We start from the raw sequence: 23334 nt of genomic DNA, 5'->3' as shown, positions 1-23334 counted from the left end.
TCAGAGCCGCTTGCACAAACTCTGAACTTTCTGGGGCAAAACTAGGAAAGGCAGTGGTTGAAATCTTAGGGTAGTTTATAGATGGGGTATATCTCACTCTTACCCATGTGCCTGCCCCACCTTCCCAGGGTCAGTGGTAACTGTTGTCTCCTAACCAGCTAACAAGACTGCCAACTACCTCCCCTACCCCCCCACATACACACACTTTTATACACCTTCAGCCAACCACTCTGCACTCTAATAATGGGCCAGCAGTATACAATTAAATATCACCTTGGGTAGCACAGGCAATTGATGCATCTCATACCTTCCTTTTGCACGTTAAATTCTGAAGTGTAGAAGCCATCTCAACTGCCAGTAGGGGTCGTGGGAACATGCGTGTGAAGTCTAGGTGTTGAGTTCCCTGCAGATGTTGCGAACGCTGGTGCCAGATGTTAGGACATGCTTGCGATGAGGTAACTTGGAGATGGTGTAGCTATGTTAAGTTGTCAGCTGTGTAAATACCAATGGGTTTCCCCCCCTGCAGAGTAACCACAAAAAGACCTGCTACAATAACTCATAAAACCAGCACTTTCAGAGGGCCGCTCATCGAGTATGAGATCTTCACAAGCATCTCCCTAGAACTCGAAAAGGATGTTGGCAAAGTATTAAAGAAAAAAAAAAGTTATGGATCCTTTGATTCATCATCTATTTAATCAAATGGGTTTCTCATGTTACATACCGTCCTGTCCGGACAGCAGGCTGTTCGCTACAGCTGCTGCCTGCGAAGGAGAGCAGCGCCATTGTCATGGTTTCTGCACTTTGAAGTATAACGTAAAAAGGAATACGTGGGATGCTGCAATTGCCCATCTAGTTCAATGTGCTCTTTAATTGTCCAGGCAGCAGCCTGCGAAGGAGAGCAGTGCGAGTCCTAACGCTGTCTCATATCCACCCGTGAAGCCTTGCCCCTCAGGTCTGCATCTCTCCCGAGTCAGAAGTCTTCATGTTCAATAAAGTAAGAGGTTTATAACTCTGCATCCTTAATGGCAAATGTGTCTGGGAACAGCTTGGGAGGTGAAGCTGGCAGAATCGCATTAGCACTTCAGACTTGTGAATACAGTAGCTTTGGGGTCGGGTGTGGGGGGAGCGATGCTGAAATTGCCCTTCTTAGCATATATCGAGGCGCGCTGAATCTAGGAGATAATAACCAGGTTGTGTATGGTGAAGGAGTCCAGAATTGCAGACTCAGGTGTTCGGTCAGCAAATTTCAGGACTTTTTTTGCTGAATTTCCCTGGTACTGGAATTTCTTGTGGGGAGTGGAGGGTTGGCAGTGTCTTTGGAGAGCTTTTCTGTGGACCTGAATGGTGTGGGCCCTTTTCTGTTGTGTTTTTTTTTTTTTTTTTACTAAATCAGCATGCGGGTATTATTCTTCAGTTTATTTGTTTCCAGTACCATGTCTGCAAACTGATTTCAGTGTTCTTGCCCTGCTTACAAAATACTCTATGCTGCATATGTAGTGAAGGACAACAGAAGACATCTTATTAATTTCTTTTAATGCTGGGGAGTCGCATCCGTTTTCTCCCAGAACTTCTCAAAAGGAATCAAACAGCCTCTCCGTACCACTTAACAGGAGACGGCAGCATAGCTGTTGGGGAAAAAATGGTACTTTTGATGTGTAAAGGAGGGAAGCGGAGGGACAGGTAACGGCAGTGAACTGAACTTTGTTAAATGTAGGCAATTGATAAGCGAAGTAAAATGGAATCAATGAAATCTCGGTGGCCAAAAGGATTCAAGAAAGAGGTCATTATTTAATGAGAAACAACAGAAATGCAGGTCTGAAGGTGGGTATAAAGTTGTTGCTAGCTGGAGAAGATGAAACCTGCTGGGCAGATTTTAAAAGGTGGAAACAATCAGTAAATCTGTTCTGCATTCAGAATTGACGTGTCCGTCCCATGTGATCTGGTGCACGGCATAGAAAGAGGCCGTGAGGCGGTGTCTGCTAAAAACGAGGCCGGTTTGATTTGCAGATGTTTACCTTGCATCCAAGAGTCAGGTAATTAGCTGAGGAGCGCTCTGAGCCACGGATGTTCATTTTTAAATAAACCTTGGAAAAACGGGGAAGGACTAAACAAACGGGGAAGGGGCTGCCAGTGTAATTCCAGTATTTAAGAGCAGTAAGAGAGATGGTGCGGGGAATGATGGGCTGTTTTGCCCAGGTTGACATCCAGCTGAGCGGTGGAATGATTAATTCAGATCTCTGATCAAAGAAGAATTAGAAGCTTAAAAATTGTCAGTCAGCATGGCTTCGTGGAAAGTAGGTCTTGTCAAGCAAACCTGTTATCATTTTTTTTTGACAAGATTACAAGTCTGCTTGATAACGGCAGCTGTGCTGATATAGCACTCTTGGATTTCTCCAAGGCATTTGACTTAGCACTACATGACATCTTGATTAACAAACTCGCATTATATGGAATTAGCAGGGCACACATTAGATGGATTAGAAATGGTCTCAGTAACAGACCTCGAAAGAGTTGCTAATGCCGAGACACCAGTGAGCGGGCACGTTACTCTAGGTGTCCCAGTGGGACTCGTTGTCAGTCCAGCACGACTCGAGATTTGTATCCCTTATCTAACGTCTTTAGGAAAGTTTGCAGAAGACAAATAACTGGTCGGAGTCATCAGTGAGGACAGGTGACAGCTACTGATGGGACTCACCTGGTTAAATGGGCAGAGCTCAGCAACAACAAAAAAAGGCCTTTTAGATAGCATGGGAGATGCATCTAAAAATACAAAATTATAAAATGTGTGGGTGGTTTTTTGTTAATGCAGCCAAATGCAAGTTCAGATGTGCAAGAGAAAGGACTGGAGGGTATGCTCGTAGCAGGGAGAGTGGGAAACGGTGACTCGGGAGAGGATTCAGATGAGTTCTCAGTGGCTAAACGAGCAAAATATGGTCCTTGTGTGTTTTAGAAAGGCCTGTGAGGTAGACTGGATAAGTGCTCTGGTTTCTTCATAAAGCACTGGTGAGATTGCAATTAGCTTGGCCTCCTCTGCTTAAACTGAAGAGAACTGAATCGTTTGTGCGACTTCTTTGAACTCTCCAGTATTTCCACATGCCTCTTGAAATGGGGGCCCCAAAACTGGACACAGGATCCTAACAGCATATAGCTACATCCACGCAGAAGAGAGATGCAATGGTGGGGGGCTTTTCAGTCTCATGGATCCGGGCATAGTGAGATTCGGTGGCTGGATGTTGAAGTTAGACAATCCAGCCTTTCCTATCGATGCAGTTGATTCAACATTTGGATGGTTTACTTGGGGAGATGGACTCCTCCAGTGGGTCTCAACCTTGTTAGACATAAGCCATCACTCATCAGACTCAAGGTGTCCCTCCATGACCCTTGTGAATTGAGCAGTGCCCTGTTTCAAAAACCTAATTTATTGTAGATTATTGTTGTTTAGGTTGGGTGTTGGGGGGGAAAAAATTCTTACTAGGGGGGTAATAAAGCACTGGAATAGGTGACCCAGAGAGGTGGTGGAGTCTCCATCCTTGGAGGTTTTGAAGACCCGGGTAGACAAAACCTTGGCTGGGATGATGTAGTTGGAGCTGGTCCTGCTTGGAGCAAGGGGTTGGACTGGATGTGACCTCCTGAGCTCCCTTCCCACCCTCAATTTTAGGATGCAATGTAGTGCTCACCTCCTTGCTGTGGGGGTTGTGGAGCAGGAAGGTTGGGGGAGTTTGAGTTTGCCCTTACTTGCTTATATCCTTAGACATCTTGTGGCACCCTTTAAAAGATCTCGTGGCACCCCAGTGTGGCCCAAGACCCCGATTTTGAAAATCGCTGGACTCGTCATTGCTGCTGGTTCTTTAAAGCAAGATGAGCTACCTTTCTTAAAGGCACTGCTTTTTAATTCAGCTTCTAGGGAAAATTGGACTGCCTATTTTACCGCGGGTCAGATTGTGTGCTCGTCGTGTTCTCTTCCACCCTGAGCATCATTTTATGAAAAGCTCCTGGAGGAAAAATCTTGGCAACAAGTAGGCCAGACCTGAAATGATAACAAAAGCCCTTTCTGTCATTTTTCTTCCTTATCTGGCATTTTTTAGAGGAGAACTTGTCATGTGTGCATTTTTGCTGTTAGTGAAAAGGAATAACCTGAGCCCTGGATCTTTATCGCAAGCAGAGCACTGGATTATCCCATAGGCTTATAATGGACTAATCTTTGTGCACATCCTGCTGGTCTTACTCATGTGAGTAGCCTGATTTGGGTGCAGCTGAGCTGTTGGGTAAATTAAATAAGGCGAAGCAACTGTATCTAGAACTCCTCAGCGCTAACCTCTTTCTCTAAAGGCAGTGTTGGCACTAGGAGCACCTAACCAAAGCTGCCCCAAGGTGCACACAATTTATGCAGTCTTACTGGTGATCTTTATTCCACACAATCTCCGACCAAAGCTAGAGCATGAGAGCGCAGCATTGCTGATTTATACCAGCACCTAGGCCATGCAAAGGCCTTTCTCCAGCACTGGCAGACAAGGTTCTTTGGGTAGATGGGATCTCTTTTATGAGACCAACTAAATCATTGGAAAAGTTGTTCTTTGTAAGCTTTCTGGCACAAGCTTGCAAAGAACAACTTTCCCACTGATTTACTTGGTCTCATAAAAGAGATCGCATCTACCCAAAGAACGTCGTCTATCGATGTCCTTAGACCAACACGGCTATGACCAACACCCCTTTCTCCAGCATGGCTGTATCGGTCAGGATCGCGTCCTTGTTCAGAGCCCTGACAGCACAGGGATGCTGCAAGAAGTCTGCGGTGAAGCAGCAGCCTCATTTTCTCCTTTTCCCTACTACATCCTGTCAGCCGTTGGAACAAAGATGACCTCTGTCAAAGGCTCACGTTGGCAGGAGCCCGTCTATATTCTGGGAGACGGAGCTGACAGGTTTAATGCAAGGCGGGAGCTCGACAGGGTGCATTAAAACTCTTTGCCGGGAGGTGAAGAGAGATTCTCCCATTAACAGCGCTGGGTGTCTGTGCCCCGTTGGAAGGGGAGCAGAAAGTTGGTGGGCAGTTCTCGGCCAAATCCTTTATTCTGATGAAGTCTTGGCTTTTAACAGGTTTCCTGATTCCCTTCCCTCCCCCCTCCCCTTCATTTAAATGTTTCACTAGACTTGAAATTGCCTTTGCAGAGTTGTCTGGGAAGCCAGCATGCAGCCTCTGCTCTGAAATATTGGGTCGGCCTGTTCAGAAACATTGTCAGATTTATTTTTATTTTTTCCCCCTCTCTCTGCTGCTCATTCTTCCAGAGGATTAGTTGGTGCGCTGAGGCTGCCAGCGCTCTGACGGTACCTGCCCCAGGGGTCATTGCAGGTTTTCTAAAATTTATAAGCTACAGTAACCAGGTGAAGCCGCGTTGTTTTTTCCCTCTTGCTACTTGCATCCGGGCCCGCCATAAATCTCAAATATTGATTCATGTGGGTCGTGCTCTTCTGTGAGTGCCTGTATTTCTTCCCAGGAACCTGTCTCTAAGGCTTTCCTGAAAGGCTGCTGTGTAAAGCAGGGCTATCCAACTTCTGGACAGCAGGGCAATGTGGCTCCCTTCTTTTCCAAGTACACGGCGTGCTCACCTTGTTCACATGCATGGCATGAGCAACCTGGCCCCCTCCCGCTACGTCACCACCCCTCCCTGCCCTTTTCCCCAGGATCGGGGCAGAAACTAGAAGCTGGAGGAAAGAGGGGGAACCTGCCAGTGTCGGTGGAAGAGCAATGACTGGTGGCTGGGCAGGAGCCCACGGGTCACCAATTAGACAGCCCTGCTGTAAAGGATCTCTCATCACCCGGGTGGTATGGGATTTGTGTCTCTGAAGCTCTGGGAAACATTTGCACATGCAGGCTCTCGTTATTTCTCTGTTCCCTTGCTGGGAAACACGCTTCTTCCTTCCAGTCTGCGTCCCAACGCACAATCGTGTGGAAAGTCGTGCCACGTAGAGGTACGGAGCATGACCCTTGCAGCTTTGGTGGCGCCTCTCCTGAGATCAGAGGCAAACCCTGACCCCCTTGAAAACAATGGGCGTTTCAGTGCTGACTTCAGCAGGGTTAGGATTTTACCCTGGGACTTAAATGCGAGTCATGGGAAGGGCCCTGCAGCGCACTCGGATTATTGGGGTGGCCTGTGTCCTGTGGCCGCTCTGTACGGAAAGACTCCAGTCAGCCCAGTAGACTCCTCGTCCTCAACATGGATTCAACAGCGCTGAACATTACATTGGCATAGCTTGCCAAGCACCTAAAGTTCATGCGGGATGCTTGTTTCCAGTGTGTCCCCCTTGCCCCCATGCATTTGGTTACATTTAAAGGCATTTCCTAGAATTACCCACACACCCTACGCATCGGATGTCTTTTGGGGGCCCTCGACTGAAGACTCCCTCCTAGGGGCCTCTGTTACCCGGTGAGCACTGCCGGGGACAGTCATTCCTCTCCGGGAAGGACCTATTCCTGTCGACTGCGCTGTCTGCTGGGTTGTGTAAAGCCGATGATTTTATTCCATCAGCGTTAGTCGTTGCTACTCCCGTGCCCTCTGTCTGTGCTAGGGGGAAGCAGGTCGCAGTTCAGATCTTACTTGTGACCTGTGGCTCAGGGAAGGTGCTGACCTGTCAGTTTGATCGAGCTCTGTTGGAAAACTGCTCTGAAAAGGATTTTCTACAAAAAAGTGTTAGAGCCAGAAGCTGTAAGCAGTAGACAGATGTAGAATGGGACTTGGGAAGGCTCATGGTTGTCAAGTGTAGTGACCCTTTCTGGTACAGGTGACCCGAATCTGGACTAGACTTCCCAAGGAGGTGGTGCAGTCCCCAGCCTTGGATGTCTTCAAGAGAAGACTGGAGGGGCACTTTGCTGGGATCATTTGATCTCCGCAGCATTTCTGCCCAGAGCAGGGGCCTCGGACTCGGTGATCTTCCAAGGTCCCTTCCAGCCCTGCACTTCTACGACTTGTGCAAGTGCACAGGTAAGGAGATGGATGGTCTTCAGAAGATGCTAGAGCAAAAGATCACCTACAAAACAAACTGCTCTAAGTCTTTGTAGGATTCCTGTTCATATCATGCTCCTCTACCCTAGCTTGCTCATTAGCGGGTGATGGTCCTCAGCTGGAAACCAGTTTACAGGCAATTTCCCCAAGGCTGTCTTTTTGTAAATGGACATTCAAGAGTAACAGTCAGTTGACTAAGAAACTCCTCTGTTCTGTGTTCTGACAACAGCCTGGCTCCGAGTGATTCTTACCTTTGGGGAATATCAACTTGAGAGATGCAGCTGCATTAGGAATATATATATTTTTTTCCCATAAAGGACTTGGCATGTGAGAATCATGACAGCAAATATTTTAATTTGTTTCCTTTCATATAGGAGGTGTACAGCTATGCCAACAAACACTGAAGAACTAATTCTGGCATTCTCAGCACAAAGTATACAGCTGTGACAGTCATTTATAATTCATAGCATGGAGTACTGAGACTTCCCTTTGCTTGCAGACATAATTAATACAACAGCAGTCACAGAAGTAGTTTAAGGGTTGGGGTTTTTTTTGCTTTTTTGGGTTTTGCTTTTTTAACTTAATTTTCATTCTCTGTATTCAAAACAGTGTTTTAGAAACCTCAGTGCTTCATTTGCATTGGCAAAATAAATTGTCCTAATTGTTTCCTTTTAACATATGTTTGGAATCGACTCGTTCTTTCTATAAAATATGGAATTTCCTTGCATTCTAATTAGTTAAATAATTTCTGCGGTAACAAAAACATGCTATGTTGAGTTTTTTGTGGGACTAAGTTGATAAAGTGTTTTAAGGACTGTCCCTAACTGGTCAGGGATCACTTGATTTATTTTTTTTTATTTTTTTTTAAATCTTTCTTTAAGGGTAACACTTTCTGATGTGATAGCAACTAAGGATCATTGTCAGGCATCCAATTTATTGACGCGCTGTAGAAGCAAATGATACAAAACCAGCCCATTCCTCAGTTGTCTGTGTGATTTTGACAGCTGAGTGGTGAATACAGAAGCAAATGAAAGGCAACTGGTTGGCTGTCAGCGGTCGCAGTAGATGCAGTTAGTAATTATTTTTTAAAAAACTGAGCGATGGAGAGAGGAAAAGACTAATTTGCCATGATGTTTAGAAACATTTGCATGTTGTTAAAGCTTGTCATTCCAATACCTAACGAAGGCTTTGGATAAAGTGATGCTAAGCCTTCATGGATGAGAACCAGGGGATTTGGTTGAGCAGTGACTCTCACACGGGGTGCCGGGTATCCTGGGACGCCCCAAGCCCCTTTGGAGGGTGCTGCAGGAAGTGCGAGGAGATAAGCAGATAAGGGCAGGCTCAGGGCCTCCCTTGAGGCTTGCCCAGAGTCTGAGGGGTGCCTTGAGTAAAACGGTGGAGGACCACTGGGTTAAGGTGCAAAAACATGCAACATGTGTCCTCCAGTAAAAGCAGGGAAAACGGATGGGATGCCATAAATCTTTCCAAGCAGAAAATCTTTTCATTCTTGCATTCCTTAAAAGGTTAAAATATCCTACAGTAAAGCTGCATTTATAGCATAATGAGGCAACAAAGACATAAAAAGCAGTTTAAAGCAACCCTTTCAAGGTCTGCTTTACACTCCTTCCCATTACATGCTCTCTCTTCTGACTTCTGTGGTTGACTGGTACATGCGCTTGTCTATAATACAAAATTGGCTTAAAGGTTGTGAAAGTCTCCAGTTGTCCTCGAACTGGCACAGACACGTTTCTCTGTTCTTTCCCCTGTTTAATGAAGGACCATTGCCTGACCATAACAGGAGCAGAAACTCTTCAATAGTTCACTTGTTCTATATTTGAAATTTTATTTCTGGGCATAAGAGTTGGTTGCTGTGAGACACGAGAATTGTGACTTTACATTAGGGCTGTTTGAGTAGTTCAGAAATATTTGTTCACGTGGTAAAGCCCCTGGTAATGGAGAACAAAGGTAAAGCATAGAGTATACGGTGACGGGGAAGCGATTGAGACGTGAGCTCCACGGGCTGGACCCGATGATCTCGTGAGGTCCCTTCCAGCCCCAGTGTCTATGAAATCTATGAGAAGGGGCTTGTAGTTCTTAAAACCCAAATTTTACTTTACTTTAAAATAGTGTTTGTGGATGCATCACAACTTGAAGGCCTTTACAGAGATATTTGTAATACTCAAGCTGTAGCCAACCAAGACCACCTTAAATCTTATGCTGGGCCTCTAATACTGTAGGTCCACATTTTTTTACTCTGTTCCTAGGGTGCACCCGAAATGCCTTTTTCGATACAACCCGAGGCACAGTCCACCAAAGCTAGAAGGACTTCAGGCTCTATATCATGGCTTGTCATATATAGACTTTGTGTTGCACAGCACAGTCTGCTGCAGTGGTCTTTTCAGAAGAGACGAAGACAAGTGAAACCATAGTTGAATGTATTGACAGCTTCTCCTACAAAATTTTGAATGCATCTAAATCTCAGCCTACACCAGTTCATGCTCCTTCGCTTGCACTTCCCTTGAACCACTCCAGTAACTTGTAACTCTTGGCAGTGAATGTCAGTCTCTTCTGCTTTGGGCTCAGGTTAAACTTGGATCTGGCTTCCTTCCCATGTCATAACTAGGGTAACTTGCCGTTTGCTCCCATCTTTACCAATGGTTCAGAATAATGGGATGCCTCTAGCCACGCAACCCAAGTCCAAGACATGTATCAGGATGGCCCTTAACGTTACTAGCAGCAACTCTGTATGGGTGGCTTATCACAGATCTTGCCTGCGATGGTTTGTCTGCAGCTTGTTGAACTTGGTTAGGCTAGTTTTGCGTCTCTCTGAGATCTTCAGAAGGACAAGGGAGATCTTAAAAGTTCGACCACAAAGGCAAGGTTTCTTTGTCTTGAGCACAAACCTGAGGGTCTTGAGGCGTGACTTTGAGTGAATGATCAGCTGAAGGTAGAAGTTGGAGCATGACTTCAAGTAACTGCATTGAGCCTGCGGAGATGCAGCCACCCAAGGCATTGGAAGCAAATTGAATAAAATAAAAAAAAATACAGCGGAATGCCTGGGAACCATTCAATGCTATAAAGCAACATTTAATAGTCTGTTTAAAAGCATTGGCGTAATAGGCACGGAAAAACATACATACGTCTTCTCCCCCCCACCCCCATTCAGGTAGTTTAACCAAATTTTAAATGTTTTTTATAGCTAGGGGGAAAGTATGTAGGAAATGTTATTCTCCATTTAAAAATGAATTATCTCTTTGTATAAAAGAAGCAAAGCATATTTGTTGAGGTCATCCCGAAAGCATCATCACTAAAAATTATCTGCTGATGCAGAAAATTAGATTTATTCTTATGTTAGCATTACCATAAAAATACAATTATATAAAAATTTATATTCTCTAAAAGCTTGTAGTAAACTAGGCTTTTAGAAAATAGGACACTTATCTTTTAAGGTCCAGTTTTAAATAGCCAGATGGTGCTTACAGTGTGGAAGCATAAAACTAGGGAGAGGTAATTCATTGTTTCTATTTAAAAGAAGGGGGGAAGCAACCCGAGTAAGAGTCTTGTTAATTTTTGTAGAGCACAACTCATGCATATTTGTCTGTCAGCAGAAACTGCAGCTACTTCTGCAGCATTTCATTAAAGTCGCCTTAGGTCACTTCAGCTTCTTGGGTGAGAATAGACCCTAGCGGTGCATATACCGTACTGTTATTTGAAATGTGAAATTTAACATCCTGAGCTGTGCTTTGAAGAACATCTGGGGTAATACAGTGCTGGTTTTTAAGGTTATTTCTCATAGCTGCCCCAAATGCATATGCAGCAGTACATGAAGAGTTACAGAATCCAATTAGCATTTCATCCACTTCTTTTCTAAATGAATCTAGGAATCCACTGGCCATTGTAATAAGTTGATTGCAATTGCATTTTTAATCTGACCATAAGATTAACTTTTTTGTACGTGTGTGGCGGCCTTCAGTCCTGATATCTGGCTAGTAGTGGGTATTTCTTTACAACTGTGATCGGCTTTTTATGTTGTGGATGGCTTGTGCTGTGGGTTCTTTGCTACACCAGCCCGTGAGTTTTACCCTTTCTCGCTCCTGGTAGCATTTCAGACAGCATGATGCAGATTTATTACTTTGGGTGATAGGTGCCGTGCCACAGATCAGGTAGCCTGCCGTGTCCTTTGCTCAATTCTTGCTTTTCCCCATCTATTTTACCTGCTCCTGCTTGCACATGGAGCAACAGCTGTCCCACCCCCAGAGCGAATATTGCAAGATAGCAGCTCTGAGGCTGTGTAAAAGCCTTTTATCTGAGTGCTTTCAAACTTGCTGTAGCTTCCAAGAAATGGAAAACAGCTGGAAGAAGGAGCAGCATTCGGTACCAAGATGAAGACAAGGCTTGAAGGAGAGAAGCTTTTAAAGAAAAAAAAATTAAAAACCAACAAACCTCAGCTCTGCACTTCACCCACCAGGTCAAGTCGGTCCATTTTCTATTTTCCCCCCTTAAATCAACAGTGATTGGCATTGCCTCAAAAGCAGTTTCAAGGGGGAAAAGATGCTGGGATTAAAAAAAAAAAAAAAAATCCAACATTTTACGCTGTAGCTACCAGTGGCTGAGAATTGCCTTTGGTAAAAAGAAATCCAAGCATCCTATTAAAAATGCAGCATTTCAGTGGCACATGATTTGCAGTTTTAGAAAATGAACAAATGTTTTTGAGGTCATTTGGATGTTTAAAGGGTCTCATTCTTGACTAGAAGTAGGGACAACTATGCTTCGATAACTGAAATTTGTATCCTGGTTTTTGCACCAACTGATGCAGGGTTTGGGAGTGTTGCAGACGGGAAATCTGATGTTGCAAAAATCTGAGCAGAAGGACTTCTGTTGCTAGAAGCCTTTTCATCTCAGTCCCTACCTTCTTCTCAGGGAAACTCTGGGTAAGAAACCTGAGCCCCAAAGCACTACAGTGCAAGTCTCTCTCCTGTCCCTTGGGGCATTCTCACATTTTCCCAATTTGCTGTTTCCTGTAGAGGCCTCTAACTAAAATCATCTGGCATCCCTTCCCTTGGCATGTACCGAGTCTGGTGAGAAGCACTGTGAATCCCACAGCCATCAGCTTGCTTGCTGGTTCCCATTATGAATTATTTTTTAAAAACCAAATGGATTTGAGGTGCAGAAACTTTAATAGCCCATCCGACGTGATCAACTTTCCTCCTGGAGAAGACCCCAGTGGCTTGGAATTGCACGCATGCTTGCTAAAAATCAGTTTGCTGCATTTATCGTAGATGTCTACAGTCTGAAAGTATGGTTTGTTCCTCAAACTTTTACTTTGTCTTTTGGAGAAAGCACATGATTAAAATAACTGTTTAAAATGAGCAGCGACAGCTTTCCATAAATACCTGACTTGGGGTATTTAACGTACGTGTAAATTAGCGGCAGTGCCAGCTTGGCTCAGTAATGCCATACCTTTTGTAAAAATATATGTATTTTATAACAGTGGTTTTTAATATTTGCTCGTCTATAATGAATGGCAACAAAGCAATCCAAGTTGGAGCTAACATTCTTGTCGCTTAGGATTTGAAGGTCCCTTTATGTATATTAATGACTTTTTAACTTTTTACCATTTTAAAGCTCAGAACAGTAATATAGTTGGCCTGTTCCCTTAAATCTTCTTCCAGGGGGAGGGCACGCAGTTAAAAATGACTCATTTTGCTGCACTTGACTGTATCTGATGGAGCGTCTTTGTGTTTGACTTCCCTGTCTGTGTGCTGTGGAGTGAATTACAGTCATTAGTGCTCCTTTGCTGCTCTAGCTGGTAATCGGTGAGTGTTTTATTGATAGATTTACCACATTTTAGTCAGAAAAATGTTGCTCTTGGATCACTGCTGTTTCTGGCTCATCCTGTTTATGCAGCACATCATCATTTCAGCGGCATGCTCTTCTGTTTGTACCTTAAACTGCTGGGGTGAATTACTGATCGGCACACTTTAAATCTCATTAGGACTTCAATAGAGGAAGGTCACTTGGGGGTTTCCTTCAGCATCCTACTGCCTTCGGTACTTCTAGCTCACCACCAGGCCTGCCTTTCTAACCCTACCAAATAAAAGCCCTCCGTTGTAGCTTATCTCTCAAGTTTCTTGCATCTCCTAGGTGCCACCATCAAGACACGTGCATTGGTTTGAGAGCTTGCTAGAGGATAATGGAAGGTTCTTCATCCCGCATTCTTGCTGCTGCCTGCTAGAGGTTGAGATGTAGTTGGATCCAAAAAAAAAAAGTAGCTTTTCCTCCAGTGTGGTAGTGTACAACCCTGCCATTCTCCCTGTCTATGTCCAATAGACATTGGACATAGACTTAGACATGTCTATTGTCTTGTGACTAGGCATTAGACATGGACATCGGACATGCTGTCTAATGTCTCTGTCTGATAGACATTAGAGGCATGCTCAGGTGGGATGGGTTTCACCTCTCCCCTGAAGGCAAGCGTGTCTTCTCTTCCAGGTTGGCTGACCTCATAGGGTGTGCTTTAAATTAGCTTTGCTGGGGGGTGGGGCCATAGGGGGACATGAGGACACTTCCCAGCCAAGACAGGTGACTAGCACAAGAAGTACCCAGGTAAGTGGCAGGGGCCCAGATTAGTCCTGGGATCAGAGGACTATATACTAATGCTTGTAGTATGGGGAACAAGCAGGAGGAACTTGCCCTCCTGCTAGCTAACACAAACCTGGACTTAGTGGGACTCAGTGAAACCTGGTGGCATTCAACCCATGATTGGGCAGTAAACGTTACGGGCTACAGACTGTACAGGTGGGACAGAACAGGGAGGAAAGGCAGGGGTGTGGGACTCTGCGTCAAAGAGCAATACATGTCCTTAGCAAACAGCACTGGGTCAGAGGAGGGGCAGACTGAAGTGCTCTGGGTCAGAATACAGGGGGTCACAGGGAAAGGGACTTAACGGTGGGTGTCTACAGACCACCCAACCAGGGGGAAGAGCTGGACCATGAATTCTCAGGTCAGCTCATGGAGGCAGCTAATTCAAGGGACGTGGTCATCATGGGTGACCTAAACTACCCGGACATCTGCTGGGAAGAGCAGTCAGCCAAGTCTGACCGCTCATGTAGGTTCTTAGCCGAGTTACAGGACCTCCATCTAACCCAGGAGGTGCACAGTCCCACCAGGGGAAATGCCTTGTTGGACCTGGTCCTGGCCACTGGTGACGGCCTGGTGAGTGGACTGCGGGTGCTTGACCACCTGGGTAATTAGTGATCATCGCTTGCTGGGATTCGCCATCCAGCGCAGGGTGTCAAGGGCCTGCAGCAAGGACTGGACTTCAGGAGGGCAGATTTCAATGAGGTAAAGAGATTAGTTAGGGAGGCGCTGAGGTCCCAGAGGGGAGGGGAGTTGGGAATTGAAGGCAAGTGGTCGTTCCTTAAGGAGACGATCCTTCAAGCCCAAAGGGGGAGAGACCCAATGCGAGTCAAAGTGGGCAAGAGTGCTCAAAAGCCCCCATGGCTCACCAAAGGCACTCAGGATTGGCTGAAAGCTAAAAAGGAGGCGTACACCCGATGGAGGGGAGGGGCTATCACCAAGGAGGACTATACCTCCATTGCTCGAGACTGTAGGGAGGCCGAGGTGGAGACAGAACTGGGACTAGCGACCCCGCTGACCACATGCCACTTGTAAAAGCGAAGACCTTGTTGGTTCCTTCTGGACTTGCTCCCCACTTGTACTTGAAAACTTCTCCCATCTTGTTTTTTGTAGGTATGATGTGAATATGCGTTGCCTGGCAGCTCGGGTCAACTATAAGACTTTGATCGTGATCTGCACTCTCTTCACACTTGTCACGGTGCTGCTGTGGAACAAATGCTCCAGCGATAAAGCGGCTCAATTCCCCCGGAGTCTCAACAGCGGCTTCCGCGTGGACAGCTTGGAGAAACGAGCGGCCGCTTCGGAGAGTAACAACTATGTGAACAGCCTCATGAAGCAGCAGAGCGAGGAGGCATCGCCACAGGAGCAGCAGAAAGCCCCGCCTATCGTGGGGGGCTTCAACAGCAACGGGAACAAAGTTTTGGGACTGAAATACGAGGAAATAGACTGTCTGATCAACGACGAGCATACGATAAAAGGGAGGCGAGAGGGCAGCGAGGTCTTCCTGCCCTTCAGTTGGGTGGAGAAGTACTTTGAGGTCTATGGGAAGGTTGCTCAGTATGATGGGTACGACCGGTTTGAATTCTCCCATAGCTACTCCAAAGTGTACACCCAGAGAGCCCCCTACCACCCCGACGGCGTGTTCATGTCCTTCGAGGGCTACAATGTGGAAGTGCGCGACAGAGTGAAGTGCATCAGTGGTGTTGAAGGTCAGTCTGATCCGCTTTACAGCTGAAATACCCCTTTATAGTTGGCTCTCGTCATTAGAGATGCAAGACTTATTTTTGCTCTGCAGCTGCAGCTCTTGAGAGGTCTCTGGCTTCCCTAAGTCTCAGTCGGGGTGTCACCAATGCAAGCCTCAAGCTAGCGTTGTCCTGTCCTTCCAGCTTCCTTCATGCGTCTCTAATGCAGCTGGTTGGAAGCACCAGAAGGTCCTCTCGTGCTTCGCTACACAGCCTTGTGGAGACAGGTTATAATCTCAGGGCAGAGGCACAAAGGACCAGAGAGCATTTTGGGTCATCTGTGCAATAGCATAAGGCAGAACTGTCTATTCAGGAGTATTCTCTAGTCAGCAGTTTAACAAGATAATACCTTACTTGTTTTCATTCATACGTGTGCAAATTAACGGAACGATTTAACCTCCCACTTTGGAAACCTTTTTTTGTAGCGAAAAGGTGAATGCTGTGCACCAAAAGCAAATAGTGCCGGATTGAATTCATGCAGATTTAACTGGGCCTAGCATGCGCTTTGAGCCAATTGGGGTATCAGAGCCATTGTAATTCCTGAGGGCAGATGAATTGGTTGAGTTAAAGATGAGAGCATTTAAACCATTTTAAAGCTTTGTCACGTAAGACTGTGAGGAAAATTAAAAGCTGAGTGTAGAACCTTTCTGCTTTGTACTTAGTGAATTCACGCAGCCCATGACTTGTATGCACAAGTGCTCTAGTGATGTCTCGTAGTACCAAGAACGCATTACTTTTACAAAATTTACTGTAGAATTGATTGGCACTCTTTGGCATATTGTAGAGAAAAACTAAACTGTTTCAGGGAAACAAAATGCATTGATAGGATGGTGAGTTTTTTAATTTAAGGGAAAAATTACCAGTTTGCAAGCCATTGACTGCACCCCTGAAACATCACCTGTGTGTGTGTGTGTGTGTGTACGCGCGTGCGCACATGCACACATTTCTTAGTCGTTAGTGATATTCCACTCTGTTAGCATCAACTTTTTACTTCTTTATCTGGTCACTTCTAAGCCCCTGTACGTAATAGGATTATTCATATGAAAAAAATGCCCAGGAGCGAATGCACCGTGTCTGAATTAATCACAAATACCGTTGTCCTTCAGGTCACATTCCAAAGAACATCGTTATCAGCTGAGTGAATATTTCTATTGCACCTTTTCCATCAATATCTCAATAGTTTGAATCTTGAGCATACATTTGGAAAAAATACATAAACTACTCTGTTGCAACACATCTCTACCAGCAGTGGGCTTTAGAAATCTTAAAAGACTCTTTTGAGATTATTGAATTTGTCTTGCTTTCCTGAGCTTAACTGCCACTTCCGATTCCCCGCATCTGCTTTTAAACACTCAGTTTACTGTTTGTTTCAGCATTTATTAGACCTTGCCTTTAACAGAGAGGAGCATCACCATCGTATTTCAGCTCCCACTTCAGTAAAATAGTCAGGGAGAGAGAGATGCAGTTAATCTCAAACTATGCATGTCAGTGGTAAAAAAAAAAAAAAAAAAAAAAAAAGACTGTGCAATGCTATTATTGGTTCCATTTGAACTGCGTCCCAAGGTGACCTAGCTCTGAATTAGGCCAGACATTTAAAAAGGCCTTCTAACTGACTCTTCTGTACCACAGACAGGGCTAGTGCTAAGTGTCGTGGCTGCCTCAAAACTGCAAATGTGCCCTAGGCTAGAAACGGGCATTGCCTTTGTGCCACCATAAACATTTTGCATGTCGGGACAAAGCCCAAGCAAACAGACACTTGTCTCCTCATTGCACCGTAAATGTCCAAAATTGTGGCTACAACAGTAGGTGGTAAACTTATGTGCCACATTTTCACAGTGGGTGTGTATTTGCTTTATGATGGGAGAGCTACCTGTGCTCTCCAGCTGCCCCAGGCAGGAGTCCAGTCCCACACACCCCAGGAAGGACCTCTAAAGTGCCAGGAGCACCTGCCTAGATTTTTCTGCTTGTAGAGGCCTGCCCCCATAATCTTCCTGCCAGGGATTCCCTGAGCATGAATGTCACACTTCCACACCACAGCTCGGGGCAGCAAGAAACACCTTTTTTGCCCACAGAAGCAGCTGATCCTGCTCCAAGGACAGCTGCTGCTGATAGCCTTAGAGACTAGATACTGTTAAGCACAAATGCTGTGTTTCTCAGTGTTGGCGACTGTTCTCATGGACCCTGTGTGAGGCCCATGAGACGAAAATGTTCTCCCCATTTCTTATATTACATTAAGTACCTCTGGGAAACTTCAGCCAATTGCTTTCGTGTTGGTTGTGGTTATCTAGACCTGTGGTTCTCAACCTTCTTTAGACTCAAGGTTCTCCTTGGAAAAAGCCAGCTCTGAGCTTTGTCTTTTTTTTTTTTTTTTCTCCTCCTTTTTTTGACTATAGAAAAATAGTAGAGCAATTCTTCTGTGGCAAAGAACTCAAAACCCCACAGCAGGGCAGAATGTGATTCCTATTTGAAATCAGAGTTTCTCTTGTGAATTGTGTTTGCACACCTCACAGTGCTAACATTGTGTGGCACCCTGTGGCACACCTTGAAGGGGTCTCTTGGCACCCTGTTTGAGAATAAGTAACCTAGATAGGGCAGGAATGTCGTTGTAGACGTGATGGTCCAGCAAATGCCATGAGGAAAGACTTTTTTGTGACTTCTTTTTATTTTTTATTTTTATGGACCAGTTGTAAAGCTGGGAGAGCAAGAGTGCCTGATGACCCAACGCTTGTCCATTAGCACTTCCCAACTATACTGTGCATCCAATCTAAGATATCACAAAAATAGCTTCATAGACGGTGAGGATGGAAAGAGACCTTGGGAGGTCGCATCTAGTCCAACCCCTGCTCCAAGCAGGACCAGCCCCAACTACATCATCCCAGCCAGATTATTCTATTCATCTAGATAGGTGCTTTCTATGTAGCTCATTCTACCCTTCTCCATCTTTTTTTTTTGTTTTTTTTTTTCATAGATTTCATAGACATTAGGGCTGGAAGGGACCTCGGAGGATCATCGAGTCCAGCCCCCTGCCCAAAGGGCAGGAAGTCAGCTGGAGTCATAGGATCCCAGCAAGATAAGCATCCAATTTGCTCTTGAAGGTGTTCAATGTAGGTGCTTGAACCACCTCCGCTGGCAGACTGTTCCAGACCTCGGGGGCTCGGGCGGTAAAGAAATTCTTCCTTATGTCCAACCTGAAACGGTCTTGTAGTAGTTTGTGACCGTTTGACCTTGTCATCCCTTGGGGCGCTCTGGTGAACAAACGTTCCCCCAGATCCTGGTGATCACCCCTGATAAACTTATAGGTGGCCATCAGATCACCCCTGAGCCTACGCTTTTCCAGGCTAGAGACCCCCATGGCTCTCAGCCTGTCGTCATAAGGTCCGTTTTCCTGACCTCTGATCATGCGTGTGGCTCTTCTCTGCACTCTCTCAAGCTTCTCCACGTCCTTTTTGAATTGTGGGGTCCAAAACTGGATGTGGTACTCCAGCTGCGGCCTCACCAAGGCCGAGTACGAAGGGAGAATGACGTCCCAGGATTTGCTCGAGAAGCATCTATGGATGCACGCCAGCATTTTGGTCGCTTTACTAGCCACAGCATCGCATTGGAGGCTCATGTTCATCTTGTGGTCAATGATGACCCCCAAGTCTCTTTCTATAAGGATGCTGCAGGTTTTTCTTCCCAGGGTGGAGAACCTGGCATTTTTCGGTGTTAAACACCATGAGGTTCTCGTCTGCCCATTTGCTGAGCCTGTCCAGGTCAGCCTTGATCGCCTGCCTGCCTTCTGGTGTGGATGCTTTGCCCCAAAGTTTGGTGTCATTGGTGAACTTGGCCAGTCTGCTTCTCACTCCAATGTCCACATTATTAATGAAGATGTTGAACAATATGGGTCCCAGGACAGAGAGCCTTGGGGGACCCCACTGGTTGCAGGACACCATGATGAGAGACTTCCATCTGTTACTACCCTCTGGGTCCGACCGCGCAGCCAATTCCCAGCCAGCGGATTGTGGTGGACCCAAGGCCACAATTGGCCAGTTTCGCCAAGAGGTGATCATGGGATACCAGGTCGAAGGCTTTTTTGAAGTCAAGATATATGACATCAATCTCTTTTCCCTTGTCCAGGTGATAGGTCACCTGGTTGTAGAAGGAAATGAGATTGGTCAAGCAAGACCTGTCTACAACAAACCCGTGCTGGCTATCCCTTAGGATGTTGGCATCGGCCAGTCCTTTAAGGATGGCCTCTTTAATAAACTTTTCTAAGATCTTCCCCAGGATAGAAGTCAGGCTGATGGGCCTATAGTTTGCCGGATCCACTTTCCTCCCTTTCTTGAAGATTGGCACCACATTGGCCTCTTCCAGTCTTCGGGCACTACACCAGAGCGCCGGGAGCTCTCAAAGACCCGTGCCAGGGGCTGGGCTATGACGCTCGCCAGCTCCTTGAGTTGCAATTGATGGAGGGCAGGGGATCTCCCTCACCCGGACCTCCCTGTCCCATAGCAGGCATGGGCGTCCCATGGGACTGATGAAAGACTGATGCAAAGTACCTATTTAATAGGTTGGCTTTTTCCTGGGCGTCAGTTGTCAGCTGCCCCATCTGGTTCAGCAGGGGTCCAATGTTGCCTTTGCTTTTCCTCCAGCTCCCCACATATCTGAAAAAGGACTTTTTGTTGTCCTTGATGCTCGAAGCTAGCTGGAGTTCAGTTGCAGCCTTGGCTTTCCTGGTTTGGTCCCTGCAGGACCAGACTAGTGCAGAATTATCCTCCTTGGAGGTGAATCCCATTCTCCGTCCTTTGTAGGCTTTCCTTTTTAGTCTCAGGAGGTCTGCTATGTCCCTGGAGAGCCAGGGGGGCTGCTGTGCCCTCTTGCTGCCTTTCTTCTGAGATGGAGTAGACTTAGCTTGTGCATTGAAGATCTCTCCCTTGAGGATCAACCACTTGTCCTGAACTCCCCTCTCCCTGGGGTCGTGGTCCCTTAGGGCCTCACTGACAAGCCTCCTGAGCTTGTCAAAATTGGCTTTCCCGAAGTCAAGGACTTCCGTGTTGCTGACTGACTTGCCAGCTTTACGGCAGATGGTGAAGGTGATCAGCTCATGGTCACTGTCACCCAGCTTCCCATCGATCACTAGGTCACCGATTAGGTCGTCCCCCCGTAGCCAGTACCAGGTCGAGCAGCGCTTTGCCTCTCATTGGCCCATAGACTTCTGCAGTCAGGTAGAGGTCATCCACGCACGAGAGAAAGCTTTGCGACCACTCGGATTTTGCTGAGTGATCCTCCCACAAGATGTCCGGGTAATTGAAGTCACCCATGACAACCAAGGTCCTGGAGCAAGCGGCCTCAGCCAGTTCCCGGGTGAACTGCTGGTCAAGCTCAGGACTTTGAGTGGGAGGTCTGTAGTAGACTCCCACTGTTGTGTCCCCTGTACCGTGTTCCCCATGGATTTTAACCCAGAGGGTCTCCAGTTGTCTGCCCTGGTCACCAAGATCGGCTTGCAGGGACATGTAGCTTTCCTTAACATAGAAAGCTACACCCCCGCCCTTTTATCTACACGATCCCTCCTGTACAGGGTACAGCGATCTATCCCCGTGGTCCAGTCATGGGTGGAGTCCCACCAGGTCTCCGTTATCCCAATGACATCATAATTATTTGCACTGAGCAGGAGGACGAGCTCGTCCTGCTTGTTGCCCAGGCTCCTGGCATTAGTGTACAGGCAGGCAAGTGTGCCCTTGGGGGCTCTTGCCTTGCCCACAGATTGTGCCAGGGCTGGGGCAGGGGTGGGCTCCCTTAAGTGCCTTGGTCCGCTGGCTTTGCAAGGGTCGCTCAGCGGGCCAGCAGGGGCAGTCGTCCCCCCATCCCCCCGCGGGCTTAGTTTAAAGCCCGGTGGAGCAGGTCAGCCAGCCTGGCTGAGAAGAGCCTCCTCCCCAGGGGAGAGAGGAGGAGGCCATCTCTTCCCAGCAGCTCGCTGCCTCTCTCGCCAAAGAGCGGGCTGTGGTCATGGAAGCCAAAGCCTTCCCGATGACACCAGCGCCGCAGTCTTTGGTTCACCGCGTGGATCCTCCTCTCCCTCCTCAGCCCATAGCCCGAGCCTGGGAGGAGCGACGAAAACACCACCTGAGCTCCCAGACCCCTAAGCCCCGCTCCCAACTCCCTGTAGCGCCTCATGACCTGGCCGGGGGTGCTCCGAGCTGTGTCGTTGGTGCCCACGTGAATCAGGAGCATGGGGTCGTGGTCTGTGGCCCGGAGGAGCTGCGGGATCCTCTCCGCAATGTCTCGGGTGCGGGCCCCCGGGAGGCAGCAGACTTCGCGGGCTAAGGGGTGGGGGTGACAGATTGCCCCGCAGGACGGGGTCTCCCACAACAACCACTCACATTTCGTCTTGGGGAGAGCGGGGCGGTAGCTGCGGTCGGGCCTGTGCGCCCTGTGGGAGGCGGCGACTCTGCCGGGCCTGCAAGAGGTGCGAACCTGTTGGTAAGCGCCGGCGGGGCAGGGGCCTGGGGCCCTTGACCACCTCGGTCCGTGGCCCTGACTGGGCAGAGCGGGAGGTCCCGGAGTCCTCCCTTGTCCTGGAGGGAGACGGCGGTCGGCCCTGCAGCTCCCGGGGGAGCAGGGCCTGGCAGTAGGAGTCTGTCTCCTGCTCGCAGTCCCCGATGGCGCGCAGTCTCTGGACTGTGGCCTGGAGCTGCTCCAGCCGGCGCCCAGAGACCCCAGTAGGGAGCAGACCCCGCACGGGGGGGTGGCCGTGCTCCCGGGCCCCGGAGCCTGGAAAAGGGACAGGCAGCCCCCGCGGCCGAGAGCCAGGGGCCCCGTCCGCGTGGAGCCGGGGACTGTGGGCTCTGGGCGGCCGTCTCTGAGGTGTCGGGGGGGGGGGGGGGGGCGCGCAGAGCCCGAGGGGACCCTCGGGCTGCGACACGTGCCCATCCGTGTCATGCCGCTGGTGGGCTGGCTGCGGCTGGGACTCTCCCTGGGGGGTCGCAGGCAGGGCCTCGGGCCGTCCTGCACTAACGCGCGCCGGCAGACGAGCGCCTGTTCGCACGGCTCCGGTCGCGTGGCTCCCTGCGGGGCTGGGCGAAGTAGGGGCCCGGGTGGAGCTTGACCCGGCCCAGCTCCACGCAGCCACCCCCTCCCACCACGGGCCCCGCTTGCCTCCGGCTGTGCTGGGGGCTCTGCGGCTGCGGGGGGGTCTCTGGGGAACTTCAGGGGAGCGGGGGCGCGGCGGGCTTTCACCCACGCGTCTCTCACCGCTCCGGAGCCTCAAATGATTCCTCCCTTATTGTGACTCTGGGGCTTTAAAACACTGTCTGCTTTGCATGTTGAATAGAGCGAGTGCCTGGAGATACCTGCTGCTGGTCACTTTGCGGCACCCTCGGCACTTTATTCTAACACATTTCAATCAAGTAAGATGCACTCTACGAAACGATGCAGCCCCTCCCGCCCACCCACACACACAACTCATTGGTGTGCAAAACATACAGGCTGCAGACAGATGTGCAACATGTTTTGCTGATGGGTATTTTGGGCACAACCTGGTGGGGACTGAATTGAACCAAATTGCCGAGCATTGTTTACCTACAGATTTGGTGTTAGCAGCTCGCCCTTTAGAGCTGTCGCTGTGGGAGGTGATGCCCGAGCCTCGATGTGGGTGGGGGAATCAAATTACAGGTGTCTGGCAAACAAATTTGATAGGAGAATTAGTTCCAGCCAGTGGAGAAGACTTTGCATTGTTATTCTGCATCATTTTGTTCCAAGCAGGTTTTTATTGTCACTTAGACGTGAGAAGAGGAGCTGCTATGTTTTACCTTGTCTCTCTCCTACAAGGTTAATATGTTGCCTCATGTCCCATGACCTGGAGAATTTAATCATGTCATCTCCGTAAATTAACAGCTACAAGTAAGGCTTTTATAGCAGACTTTCGTTTTGTGAGTCTTCTGATCCCAATGCACGCGCCCTTAACGGGGAACACTTAG

The 23334-nt window shown here is 47.8% G+C and overlaps 1 protein-coding gene across 3 annotated transcripts in view; it reads left to right on the top strand.

The window, feature by feature from the left end:
• The window catches only part of GLCE (glucuronic acid epimerase), a 105998-nt gene that overhangs the window by 69280 nt on the left and 13384 nt on the right, over positions 1-23334 (top strand). For all 3 annotated transcript variants that reach the window (XM_090028949.1, XM_090028951.1, XM_090028952.1), the window contains one exon: positions 14751-15346. In XM_090028949.1, coding sequence (XP_089885075.1) covers positions 14764-15346 — 583 coding nt within the window. In that variant the 5' untranslated portion in view covers positions 14751-14763. The remainder of the gene's footprint in view (positions 1-14750; positions 15347-23334) is intronic.

This window comes from Crocodylus siamensis, chromosome 15 (assembly GCF_052110815.1).
Source record: "Crocodylus siamensis isolate JL-2025a chromosome 15, ASM5211081v1, whole genome shotgun sequence".
Classification (NCBI taxonomy): Eukaryota; Metazoa; Chordata; order Crocodylia; family Crocodylidae; genus Crocodylus; species Crocodylus siamensis.
Note: the sequence above shows the minus strand (reverse complement) of the source record. Positions and strands in the feature narration are given on the sequence as shown.